This window comes from Tyto alba, unplaced genomic scaffold, assembly GCF_018691265.1.
Source record: "Tyto alba isolate M040663 unplaced genomic scaffold, T.alba_DEE_v4.0 Super-Scaffold_2, whole genome shotgun sequence".
In the NCBI taxonomy this organism is placed as follows: domain Eukaryota; kingdom Metazoa; phylum Chordata; class Aves; order Strigiformes; family Tytonidae; genus Tyto; species Tyto alba.
In genome coordinates, this window is record NW_024881282.1 from 40,868,634 (window position 1) to 40,882,102 (window position 13,469).

A 13,469-nucleotide genomic window follows, 5' to 3' on the forward strand; every position below is an offset into this window, starting at 1 on the left:
ATTTTCTTGTTTACTTCACATCAAACTCTATATAGTGATAAATGTGCTATTGCAGCTTGTATACCCTTTGTAAAAAGAAGTGCTTTGAGCTCTTATTAGCTAGCTATTTTTAAAGCAGATTTCTAAATTGGTACATTGGGTAAAATATGGAACAGAGGACAGGAATATAAGAAATTTAGAGGCTTCTCTTCTTGAACATGTTTAAGAGCCTGAAGTATTAGAGCAACATTATACAAATAATTCTAAAACCAAATTTTTGATGTGGAATTTTATTGGAATTTTTTTATGCCCCTAACAAAATGCTAAGTCTGTTTCAGTTAACAGACATTATAAATGGTACTACATATCTAAATTTTTCCAGTCGTGGAGTGTAAAACTGCACAATTAAAACAAAGGGTGCAGTTTTACACTCCTCAATTGGAAGAATTTGGATTCTGCAAGGTAACAGCCTCCAGCTGCACAAAGCTATCTGAATTTTTTCTGCTGCGAACTTTCAGAGAGTAGATTTGACTTCTGGGGCAGGCAGCTTCCCATGCACTGAATGGGGCTGTATGGTGTTGAAGTTTTGCATTCTTTCTGTGACATTTAATTCCAAAACTCAAAAAAAGTGTTTATTCAAGGCTGTGTGAGCGATGTGATTTTACTGTGTTGCTGTACGCATTTGCTAAGCAGTACTTTTTTCCTTCAATACACTCGATGTGTATTTACACTATTTTTAAAGCAAAAGCTTCAAATTGTGGGATATTATTCCCAAAGATGATGAAAGCCATCAATACACTGATTATCCTAGAATTATCTGAGATCTCTTTTCAAGGCTGAGGTGTCACCTGTTAAAGTGAGCAGGATCTGTGGTAAAACTGGCCTGTGCTGCTTTCCTAGAGTGTTGGGGGACGTCCTCAGAGCCCAGGACAACTTGGGGCTGGCTTTTGACTGACTCTTCCCTGCCTCCTGTTTAAGCAGAGACCATTTGTAGTGATCTGTCTGTGGACAAGTCAGCTTTTCTTTATTATCTGGCCACAATGCACGTGCCTTACTTAAGTGGTGACTTACCAGTGACAGACTGTAGCATTCCTGATATGATGGTATCAGGAGACTCTGGGATGTAAGCCATCAGAGATGGTTTGGTTACCCAAAGAAGTTACTCTTCTATTTAAACTGAGTTGTGGTTAACATAGTTTCATGGAGTTGACTGCGGGTTCTTGCTCAATTTGTTTTTCTGCCGTCAGCTACTTGTCAGTACTTTTTACTTGTCAATAGGTGATTACAACTTTTTAACTTGATAAAACTTGTGTATTGAGTGTAGCACATGAAATGCAAATTCAGTTGTTTCTAGCTGTTTCTGTTTCCTGTTGCTAAAGCTATGTTTCTTGGTACAGTGATTCAGTGAAGATCTAGAAGAGGTGAGAAACAAAGAATGCAAATGTATATGCTTGTATTTTTCCAATTTGATCTTTTATTATATCAGCATGCATAGAAGCATTGAAAAAGAGAAGACATCTGTTAATTGCTATCATCAATACTAATATGTAAAGTTTAAAATACTTGACTACTGAGAAGCTGATGATTTGCATTTGTTGATGAAAAATGATAGTTTGCATTTGCAACAAGCATTCAGGATTGTTGGAAACAATGCTGAAGAAGCTCCCTAATTCAGGTTTTTTTGTCAGTACATTTTCCTCAAACATGGAGAAAGGACGTGTTGCAAGGTCAGTGTTTGGTCACCCTTTGTGAGACCTGAAAATTTGTCAGTTGGTTGACAGAAGCGTTAGTACCTTGCTTTTAATTTTGCTTATAGAATTCTTTGCTAACCTGTCTTCTACTGATACACCCTCCCTGCTGATGAAAGTAAGTCAGGTCATTTGCCCCTCTGTTCTTCTTGCCCTTTCCTCCTCTTTTTCTTCCATGCGTTCAGAGTTGGTCTTGTTCTTCAGTCACAGATGTCCACAAGTCCACACCTACAGTGTCTGAATGTGTCTGATGTCCTGTTGTAGGAAAGGATCCTTGCCACTCGTGTACAGCCTTATTTATCGTCTTCCTCTTAAACAGCTCTGTGTGCAGCCCTCATTTTTCAAACTAGGGGTTGCACCATATGATAACTGGTGGAAGTGACAGTGAAATAATTTCTCTTGCCCCCCAAGAGCTGGTGAAGTCTTTCTCAACCACCAAAATGCTGGCAAGTGTCTCTGCCCATATATAGCAAACTCAGCCAAACAAATGCCATATGGAAGTCACACACATAGCCACATGTTCCAGAGCAAGGACATTGTTCCCCAGCTTTCATGTATACAGTGGTGTCACTAACAAAAGTTATGTGACTTTTGTTTTGTTTTCTTTTTCCTAAAGGAATGATACATTTCTAAACTGCGTCCAGAATTTCCTGTCTCTGTTGAACATTTAGGATGTCTAAACAGTGAGTCAGAGAGGCTTAGTTTCAGACTTCCCAATTTCTCTTATGACATCCAAAAAATTCACTGTATGGTACTCCTGTTATGTTTAGAATATAGTGGCTGTTAAGATCTATTGTCTTATCTACAGCTAGGCTAAATCTAAGACAAATTTTAAACAGTTCTTTTGGGTTGTCTTCATAATTTTCCAGATGTTTAGTAAATACGTATTTCTTAGCTAATACAAGCAAGATATGACCCTGATGTTTTCTCAGTGGGCTTTTCATAAGAGGTGTGTCTAGAGCATAAACTGGCATACTAGTTGTGCAAAATGTGATGTGTTTTTGTCTGTCTTTGAAAAGACCTCATTCTTTATAGTGCTTTTTTTCCTACTTGTCTCTTATAGTAGATGCAATTGATTGCATCTTCTGTTTTTATGGATGCCCTTGGAATGTTGTGGACTGGTGTTGCACAGAACATCATTTCAATGCTTTAATGCTGGTATTTTCTTCTCTTTGGCAGCTCTTTCAGTTGCTTCTCAAATTAGGTTGCAGCAGGTGTTTTCACCTCAGTGGTACTTGCCTACTTTGCACAGGAACAAAAATCATTGGTTGAGCTTCATTAGTACATTAATTTACTGCAACATCTGAACCAATACTAAGAGAATGAAGAATTAGAGATAGTGATTTGATTTGACTTGGCCATGTGATGCGGCTTTTTTTAAGAAATAGAGAATCCACTGAATTAGAATTTCTAATTTGTGACAAATTTGTAGTCTTGTAGGTTGTGACAGAACTGTAGTCTTACTCATCAATAGTAATAAAAACAGAAGAGAGCTGAACTAGAAATTAAGTTGGTTCTATTCTTCTCAGGAAGAATCCAGATTCTTTTTTGGGAAAACATTGAGTCTTCAGTCTGGTATGAAATAAGCTGTAGCAAGACAACTTTTTTCTTTATGTCCAGAAAGTTAAATACTTGTAAAATTGAAATGGGCTGCAGGTCTCAATTATACAAACCATGACCTTTTAACCTACTTTTCTAACAATTAAATAGAGATGATGTCTGAGGAAGCCACTGTCATCTTGCTGTTTATGTAAACACAGAGGAAAAGGCATTTTCTGGGGGAAGGCATGGAAAAAATGTTAGCTGTATTTTCCTTTCAACAATGTATAAAGGCAGTGACCTAATGTATTTGTCCTTTAACTTAAAATATCTCATGATTTGTTTTTTATCAGTGTGTAAGACTTTTGAAGTAAATTATGAAATGTGGTCTTGCCCTTATCTAGGCAGACAGTTTAATCTGCCTCTGAGAACTTTCTGAGGATTCAGTTAATTGCTTCGGTATATGTTTGGGATATAAAACCTAGAAACTACTTGAGAGATCTTTCAGCTCTGAAACATCAGTACGTTTCTGTCCTCCAACCCTAAGTCTATGCAGTTCCTAATCTTCAGTTCTGTAAAATGTTTCAGTCTTCAAATCACTATGTAGCTGGAGAAAATTTGAGTTCTAGCTTAGACTTGCTGCTTAAATGCTGGTGAAGATATGCATCTTGTATCATATGTGGAAGTTCACTTGCAGTGGAAAAATGTGAATGGTGAAATTAGAATTTTTCCAAATATTCATGACACACAAAAACTAAAATCTACTCCAGGAAAGTGTTTATGCTTCTGAGCATGTGAACATGCCATACAGTTCTTGAATTTACTTTCCCTTTTTAAACATGCTGGACTTTATTCACAGCATGCAAAATATATTAACAATACAGTTGTGAAAGAGTTGTTGATATAAGTCTGGATTATGAGACATGAGCAATCATAGATCATGGCTGGAAGGTGTTACAGCTCTGGGCTTGAATTTCAGCTATTGCTTTTTGTTGCTGTGGCTCACTGGAAGCAATCTGTAGGCAAGGGTGCTGGCCCAGTACTTCTGGAAGGTCAAAGATGAAGCCCAGAAACTCAAATTTATTTAAATTTAAAGCCTGGTCACGTGAATGCCAGATACGTTGAAGTGCATGCTGGATTGGGCTAAACTGTTTCATAGCATGTATATGGTAGAAGAGTCACTAATCTTTTCTAGATGATAAAAGTATCAATTATACTGAAATTTTTTGAATTTTGTGGTGTTGGTTTGTGTGGTGTGTTTTGGGTTGTTGTTTTTTTTTGTTTTGTTTTGTTTTTGTTTTTTTTTTTTTTTTTTGTTCACCACAGTACTTAAATATTTTCCAAGAGGAGTGTTTGTGGAATAAAATTGACATCTTGGTGAAAAACATATAAGTTCCTTGGTTCTTTAAGCTTGACTCATGACAGTTGCTGGAATAAAAATTCAAGACGTTGCAAAAGCTCTATTTGTATTAGCAAATGGAGCTCTGCGTGTGCTGTCCGTGCTATATGGCGCTCTACCACATACAGCTGTAGATCAGCAGTGATCATCGCAGCTTAAATAGAACCACTTGTTCAGTTCTGTGCAGTATTAAAATGGGATTGGAGAATAAACTACACATGCATCAGATATTTCAAGAAAATGCTAAGGAAGCTGGGTAGCTATGGCTGTGACTTTCAAGCTTAGATAGGGTACCTTTTTTCTTGGACTCCAACTATATGAGCCAATCTGAATTACATCCTGTAAAAACTGTTTTTCCCATTGGACTGTCCTTCAAGAAGTTCCATCTTCTTTCTGCCAGATAGCTCCGGTTTTAGTTTGTGAAAAAAGGAGCTTCTAATAAAGTAAGCCGTGCTTTCATTCATTAATTACTTAAGATTTCATATTAGCTTTACAAAGGCCATTGCATTAAAGCTCTGGGGAAAAAAAAGCAGTTATCAGATGAAGACGGATTTAGTGCATCTATATGTAGGTGTCTTGAGCTCCATTTATCGTTGTTGGAGCCCAGGGAGCTGTTATGCTGACCATGTATGGTATACACATTTATTAGGTCACCTGACTAGTTTCTTGCTCCATTAACACCTACCTGTAAATCTTTGGTTATTTTTTTTAAGCCTCAGGTGGGAGTCTTCAACCTCTTGAGGGAATAGCTTTGAAAATCTTTAATTTTCTTTGCTAGTAAGTAAGGAAAATAATGCTTTTCAAAATATCTTGTCACACTACACAATGTAATTAGACCAGATTTGTGCAGAAGAGTGAGGAAAAAGCCATTGCAAGACAGACAATATTCTGAGAAGGCTGAAATTTTCAGAAAAAATACTTTTACACCCTTCCCTCCCCTCCCTTCCCCCCCCCCCCCCGCCCCCCGCTCAGAGTAATACAAGGAAAAGCCAGAGAAACAGAATCCATTCACTCCTATACATTAATTTTTCTGTTACATAAACTATTTCTGAATCAGTTTTAAAATAGTGTGAGGATTAGGAGGGCTCTATGGTAGCCTGCAGTTGGTCTGGTTGTGTGCAGTGTGCCTGTGGGTCCATGTCCCTGCTCTTGCTAGGCAGTGTGTTTCCACGTGGGAGACTAAAGTTCTTCCAACAGTTAATAGCCCTGTAAATTATGTTGGTACAATACACATAAATATGGTATTTCTTGTGGTGAGAGTGTCCTTTCTTTGTTGCTTTTAACAGCTCGGCATACTTTCTAAAGAATACTGGATTAATGATTTGTATGAATATTAATGTTAGCTGAAAGGAATCATTTACCTTGTATGCCTTTTAGGAGAGAGAGCGCTGAGAAGCTTAATTTTGTCAGGCCTGAAAGTAAGTCTTAGAGGGGAAAAATAGCTACTAACATTCTTCTATGGGCTTATTCATAAGTCTGTCTTGAGAAAGGCAAGTAAAGAAATCTCTGGTGCTTCCACAGTGTCTGATATATTTGGTGAAATTTGGCATTATAACTCAAGATAAAGCACTTTCCTATAAAACTTCTGTGTAGCAGTTTCTGTTCTGCTCTCAGTGGAGCTGGTGTGTTTTGGAGTCTTTGCACCGAGGAAGACCTGTCCCACCGTGAACAGCATGGTGCTGTGGAGGTGCCAGGCATGGCTCACAGGCATCCACCTGGAAGAGAAACATTTCCCTTGGGATCAGAAAATTGGGATTTGAAGTTTAGCACTTCTCTTGTTCTCACTGGAATGCCTTGGTCGCTGGGCCAGGGGCTATTTTGAGCTGTACTCCTTGAGCTGTATTTTGTGCTGACTCCTAGTGGGCTGTTTCTGTGTGTGTGTGGTTTTGGTTTGGACTCCTTTTCTTTTTTTACTGTTCTTGCTCTGTGTTGCTTCAGCAATTCTGTGGTGATCTTAAGAACTCCTTCCTGGTAAAATCTTGTGCGTGTGATGCTTGTATTTTTATTTTTATTTTCCCATTAACTGACAGGCATCTGTAGAAAGCTTTGTATTCAATAAATTGTGATTTCCTGGTGGGAAGATTCTGTATTTTTAAAAACAAAACCTGGCTAATCATCTAACTTCTGATGGGTTCTGTTCTCCCTGTGTAAAGTGAAAGATAAAGCCCAATTAGAAACATCAATTAGGGAGTTATGACTTACAGTTCAGTGCTGCAGGGGCTCTAAGTGATGTCTTTGCTTTTATTAAATGAAGAATATGAATTGCCTTTCACTTCTCTGTGGCAGTGCTTTATGCAGAGTATCTCCTAAATGCATTTTAAAATGAAACCTATCAAGTGTCTCTTAGCAAATACAGCCTTTTGAAAAGTATAACTGTGCATGTTTTTTATGGTAGCTTCCTTTTTCAAATACAAGAACACTGTTCTCGTACTTGCTTCTTCTCTAAAGAAGTCTGTTAGTTAAGGGAGCCAAGTGCTGGATTTCTAGAAAGGACACCTCAGCTCCTCCAAGTTGTAGTGACCAGTTTTACATCTCATGGTGGGTGGTAGCTGCATGATATCCTTTCTATCCAGGGCAGACACGGTCCCAGTATAGGAGTATCTTCCACTTGATATAAATGCCTGCAAAGTAGCAAAAATTATTACAAGATTTAAGCTTCTCAGACCATCAGGTTTCTTCCCTTCTTTCTTCTTTTCACACGTTTGCTTTTAGGTTAGTAAAATATACTTTTGCATATATTTAAAAAAATCATCTGAGGATGATGCTGAGAGAGATATTTTTTATGGCTGTATTTATTTATTTATTTTTTAAAAAGAAGTAAAGTAAGAAGCCCACCAACTGAAGTCCCTGAACAAGATTAGCCCTGGGGCTAATAGTTGCAGGCCCTGGAAACCTTTACATTTCTGTCTGTTACTGTCTAGTGCCAAGGAAGATCCTGATGATTCTGATTTACTCTAAAGAGAACTGAATTAGCGCTGTTGACATCGGAGTTGACATCTGAATATTATCAGCTTGTGAGACGCAGATGAGTCCTGGGTTTGTGCGGTTTAAGGCTCTGATGTGCGAGCGGTGGTACCCGCAGCTGTAGGAGCTGGTGTTCCTGCCCACCCCAGCTCTGCACAGGAAGGGTGACGTTTCCCCTGGCGAGGACACCCTGCTGCAGAAGGGTGACATCTTACCCTGTTACAGCTTGTGTGTCAGACCTCCAGGAACCACTGCGTTAGAGCAAGGGTGCGTCTGAGAGCTGTAACCCAGCACTGACTCCAGCAGCACCAGGTCCTCCAAAATCAAGGCCAGCCATGGTCAGGGCAGTGCCAGTGGGGAGGCTGGGGCTGATGGGTGTTGCATTCTTTATCTCTGCCTGTGTGAGAGGAAGGTGGTTTCTGCCATAATGAGGAGGTTTTGTCCATGCTTTCCCCCTCTGCTGGTGACAGCACGCCTGGCTCCTCAGAGCTCCGGTCCACCCTGTGGGCTCTCTGCTGCAGCATGTTCCCTTGGCTCAGCAGCTCTGCTCTGCCTCTGGCCCCTTGTCCTTCTAGCCACTGCCTTCAGATCTGCCTGCCTGCCTGGGAAATTGTGGGCTGGCTTTGCCTAATAATTGAGGCAAAGGAATGACTGCTGTCCCCTTGGGCTAATCACACATGTAATCTATTCTTTCCTCTTCTCCTGCGCTTCTCTTTCCACAGAATAATACCCAACCACAAAAAAAAAACAAGCAAAGAAACAGATTTTGCTGTTTAAATGGGAAGGAGTAAAGGGCAAAAGGAAGGAGAGGCCAGAGCAATTTTCTACACTCGTTCTTTTTAGATGAACTTACTGGTGCTATGAGGAAACATTTGCTTTTTTTTCTGTGAACAGCAGACCTTGCTGTCACTGAGAAATGAAACACAACACTGAGAACTACTTGGTAGTGTTTCATCCTGAAAGGATGCTATTGCACTGTCTTTATATGAGACTGCTTTCACCTACTAGGAAAAATAAATCTCTCTTGCTTTTTGACCCCTCCTATGGTTCATTGCTGTTGCTGTTTGCCAGGATTCCCACTCTGGTTCCTTTGCTCAGAGTGACTGTTGCTGCTGTCATATAATTATATGCTAATTGTATCAGATCAACATTACTGGAAACCTAGTAGTTTAACAAATTTTCTGTAGTTATTTTGTCACGTATACATACATGAGTTAACTTGGCTTATTTGGAGTGAGACTGTGCTGGCCAATTTTGGAAATAGATAAATGATTGTTAAGGGTAAATGCTTGTTGTCTGCTTAGGAAGGAGTATACCGTTTTGTTTGATCTAGTTGTGCCAGAATTAGTCTTCAATGTATGTGATGGGTTTGGCAAGCAACTGTATTTAATAATTTATTTCTGAAACACTAAATAAATAATAACAGTTATGAAGTCCCTGTTCAGTGTTCTGGAGCTCTAGCCATGTTTGAGTAGCTGAACGTGATGGTTTTCCTGTGTTAAATCCATGCAAGTGTTGGGTTGTTGAACTCTTAGTGACTAGTGAAACAAAGTACTATGAATGTCAAGTTAGAAAATTAATGCTGTTGTGTTTATCAACATATACATTCAATATGTTCACTTTGTGTTAATGCTTAAAGTTTTGTGGCTTGTCTGTTAACATCCAAGTGCAAAGTTAAGAACAGAAAAGGAGTGTCAAAACTCTTCACAAGTCCATCAGATATTGTATGGGAGTATATGTTAGGCGAAGTGTGATAATCCCACAGGATTACTCTCATTCTGGATACTAGAGAGCCTTGGTTTAGCGATGGAGTGTGCTACAGTTTGTACTGGCGTAAGGTATTTATGGGTAACATATAAATGTTCAAAAGCATATTTGAAATCAATTTAAGAAACAGGGGGCCTTAATCTCACGCAAGTTTCTCTTTGCACAGTTTGGAATTAAGGGAACATTTAATGTGCAGCACTCTGAAATGTCTGTTTTGCCACTGTGGTGCATACGGGGCTGTAATGTAAATGGGAATTGGGCTTGGAGTTGGCATGATAACAGGAGGAATGAGGAACCAGTATAAAGTCCAGCACTTAAAAGCAGGTGTAACAGGTTGCTGGAGAAAATGAGATGGATGGTACTTCTGATAAATGGCAGTTTGGACACTCCACAGATGTTTAGAGGTACATAATATTTACTGTTTTCTCTTGTCTGTGGGCTAATGGGTAGAATGAGGGCATCACTCTGCTAAATTTTCACTCTGGTAAGCTTGCAGTAAATATGCTGGAATGAAAATGGATGATTTCTGATTCTTTAGGCTCTAGAGATCTGGTTTCCTTGAGGTAGTATTTCTCTGAATTGCATTTACTAATTATGTGCTAGGTAAAAAGTGGTTCTTAATCTTCTGGCCCATATGAAAACCAGTAGTCTAAATATGGTGGTAATAGGTGTATGAATAGCTGTGCTTTAGAGTGGGTTTTTGTGGGTTTCTGTATCTCTCTTATAAGACCAACTTCAAACCATACCTCCTCTTTGGAAGAAGGATCTGATTTTATGAAAAGTTGTATGGAAAATTCTTTTCTTAAGGGGGAAGAAATTGCAGAGCAGTCCTTCAGAAAAGACTTACTATTTTTCTACATAGAGGTTTTGTTGCTAGTATGTAATGTTATTGGGGAAAACCCCACTGATTAATGGAATATGACTTTTGTAGGTGTTTTCTAACCTTTTCATGGCCAAAACTGTTATCAGAGCATGAAACAATATGAATCTTAACAATTGTATTTACTACCTTTGAGATATGCAAACAAAATTTTACAATAATGTCTAAAAATAAGATTGAAAAAAAAAAATACTTCTCACGTCTTTTTTTTTTTTTTCCTTTTTATGATAGGGCTTTATTTGTCCTCTCTGTATGAAGTCTCATGGATCAGCTGAGGAGCTGTTCAAGCACTATGAAGCAGTTCATAATTCTGGCATTGATTCAACTCATGGAGGGGAAGGTCATCTGTCACCGGAAAGGTGAAACAGTACTCATTTGTGCATGTGCTTTTGTGTCAGTGTTGAGCTGCTTCTAATTACACTGAAAGCTGTATTAGTCTGAACACTTAATTATGTAGTCAAGTATTTAAATGTTCATGCCCCATTTCCAACTACAACTGCAAGCAGCTTGAAACTTACATTGGCTGATACTGATCTGACAATAAATGAAAATCAGATACACATGTTTATATTGTTAATAAAATCATCTCTCATGCAGCTGACAATGCAATATTACACACTAGAATGATTTTTAGGAGTGTAGCAGAAAACCTACAGGTTCCTCTTAATTTCTGGCATAGAGCTAAAGTTTCTTATTTTGAGGGTGGGGGAAGGACAGCCCTGAAAATAGAGAACAAACCTGATTTTGTCCTTGGGTAGTTAGGGTACTTACTGTGTAATTACAACATCAGTATTTGCCTAAATAGGTTCCTGTATTACCTAGTTGCAAATCTGAGAATTTTCTGTGTCACTAATTCTCCTCCTGTGTTCTAGAAACTCCATGCTGATCTTCAGAAATCTTCACTAATTTATTTTATTTACCTGTTTGGTCAAAATTGTATTGTTAAATATGTTTCCATGAAACATATCAGGTTGCTTTATTTTTGAGAGCAGAAGTATGTAGCAGGAACTGGTAATGTGAAGCTTTCTCTAGAAAAGTTTAACTGAGTAATCTGCCTGTGTTGGTTTGGGAAGCTTTTTCTGTGGGTTAAAATTTACGTAGGTTTCCTTTTGCTTCCTGGTAGTTCTTTTTCTGTTCATTGCTTATTTTGGACTGTTGTAAATGACAGTCCATGCTGCTGTTTTGTCACACTCCCCCAAACTCCCTTGCTTTGTACACAATGGTATCAGAGTGCACAGCTGCCTGTGGGCCTCGTTCAGCAGACAGGGGTACACACTGCATGGCTGACGATATGAAATACATATATTTATGTTACTAACTCAGGAGAGGGTGGTTCTTTGGTGAGAAGAGTGTGGAAGGTAACATATTTCAGGTGTTACCTGAATGAAGATCCCTATCTCCCCAGTACTGTGTGCAGAGCTGTCAAGCCAGTAAGAGCCAGCATTAGCAGAGGCCTTGTCTCCATGCACGGCTGGGCCCTGCCTTGTGGAGAGCTGCCTTTTCTCCCAGCTGCTGCAGGAAAAGAAATCAAAATTATGGCTTTATATAGGAGAAGGTGGTAGGGTTCTGGTGGAGTTATATTGGGTTTCCTATGTGCACATTTATTCCAGAATGAATATTTCTTCTCTGTCTGAATTAAACCTTTTCAGAGTGATATAACTTAGACCTGAAACGATACTTTTAGTAGAATAATAGCATTCACATGGGGGAATTATTGGTCATAACTACATAAACAATATAGTTTATGAAATATGTACTTTTATGCCTGCAAGTTTCCAATGTCAACCAGATGTTGGCTGGTAAAATTATTTTTTTTTTCCTTGGCTCTTTAAGGACAAGTGGTTTTGTTTTCTCTCATATAATTGAAAAAGTGGACAAGGTCAGGGGGTTTGGATGGAGTGAAGGGAGTCTGGTGAGAGCTGTTGTGTAATACATGAGCTATTTCTTCTCTATTAGTGTGGCATTCTTTAATGTTTCTCAGTTGCATGCTTGCTTGAGAAAACTCTCATTCAACATAAACATGTTTTTCCAAGACTTGGATACTGTATTAAAGAAACACTGCAGCCTGCAGAAGGGAGCTACTCTAGAAGGGAGCTACTCTGTCTAGAAGTAAAGTTTATATATAATTCATATGACCAAGATTAGAAGGTGGAATTCCTTATTTAGTCAATAAAGCTAGGTACTATGAATTACATTGTGTCCTCTTCTTCCTACCTCCTCCGTAAACTACCTTGATGAATCTCCAAGAGTAAATCATGTAACTTCCCTAGTGTGATTCAGCAGGGCGGTTGGTACTATGGTGCTGGGATGAAGGCACTGGCATTACAGGTGGGGAGCGGAGTGAAGCATGAGGAAAAGGTAGTAAGGATTTGCCAGATGATGAGGCTCAGATGTGCTGAGAGGAGGAGGGGATTGTAAAAGGCCTAGCAGAAAGGGAGATTTGGTGGAGATTTGGATGGCAGTAAGAAAAACAAAGTTACAGCAGCTACCTTGGTCCCTTACAGTATTTTTTTTTTTTTCCATGTTCATTTTCCATAGGTCAGTTAAACTGAATTTAGGTTTCATCTTAAAACTGTCAAGAAAAACTGTGTTTGGAATATCGAGGGAAGTACTGTAGAAGGGTCCTTACATTACAAACTCTGTTTCTTCCCATTGTTCTCCCCTCTACTACTAGCTATTTTTATACAGCTCAAAACCTTTTATCTGCTACAAAGACCATAGCATCTTAAATGCTTTACTGTTGCAGATCTGGTATATGTTCAGCCCAAATTTACTGAAGTTAACGGTTTCACCTGCCTGAGATTTAATTTATAATCTTAGGTGTAAATATTAACTGGTTTACTTACTCATACTGGTAAGAAAGCTGCTCCCTCTTCTCCACTCACAACCAATGTGTGGGTTTTGGATTACAGCTACACCTGCCTCAGTAAAGTTGTTATTTGCAAACCTCCAGTGAATATCTCACACAGGCAGAATAATGTGTAAATAGCAGAAAATCTTCTTCTGAAAAAAATTAGCTTCCCAATATCCTATGTTTGTTTTGTCATTAAAATTGGCCCATGTTGGAGTTCTTGCTTCACTGGCTCAAGTGCTTTTGTGTTTCACTTGCTTCTTGGTGACCCTGACCTGATGTTAATATGCTAATATAGATTGAATCTATTCCTTCCCAGTTTAGCTAAAGGAATAGCTTGCT

At 38.8% G+C, this 13,469-nt stretch overlaps 1 protein-coding gene across 3 annotated transcripts in view; it reads left to right on the plus strand.

Moving 5' to 3' along the window:
• Positions 1–13,469, plus strand: part of EEA1 (early endosome antigen 1) — a 76,128-nt gene that overhangs the window by 12,115 nt on the left and 50,544 nt on the right. For all 3 annotated transcript variants that reach the window (XM_042792243.1, XM_042792244.1, XM_042792245.1), the window contains one exon: positions 10,508–10,635. In XM_042792243.1, the coding sequence (XP_042648177.1) occupies positions 10,508–10,635 (128 nt within the window). The remainder of the gene's footprint in view (positions 1–10,507; positions 10,636–13,469) is intronic.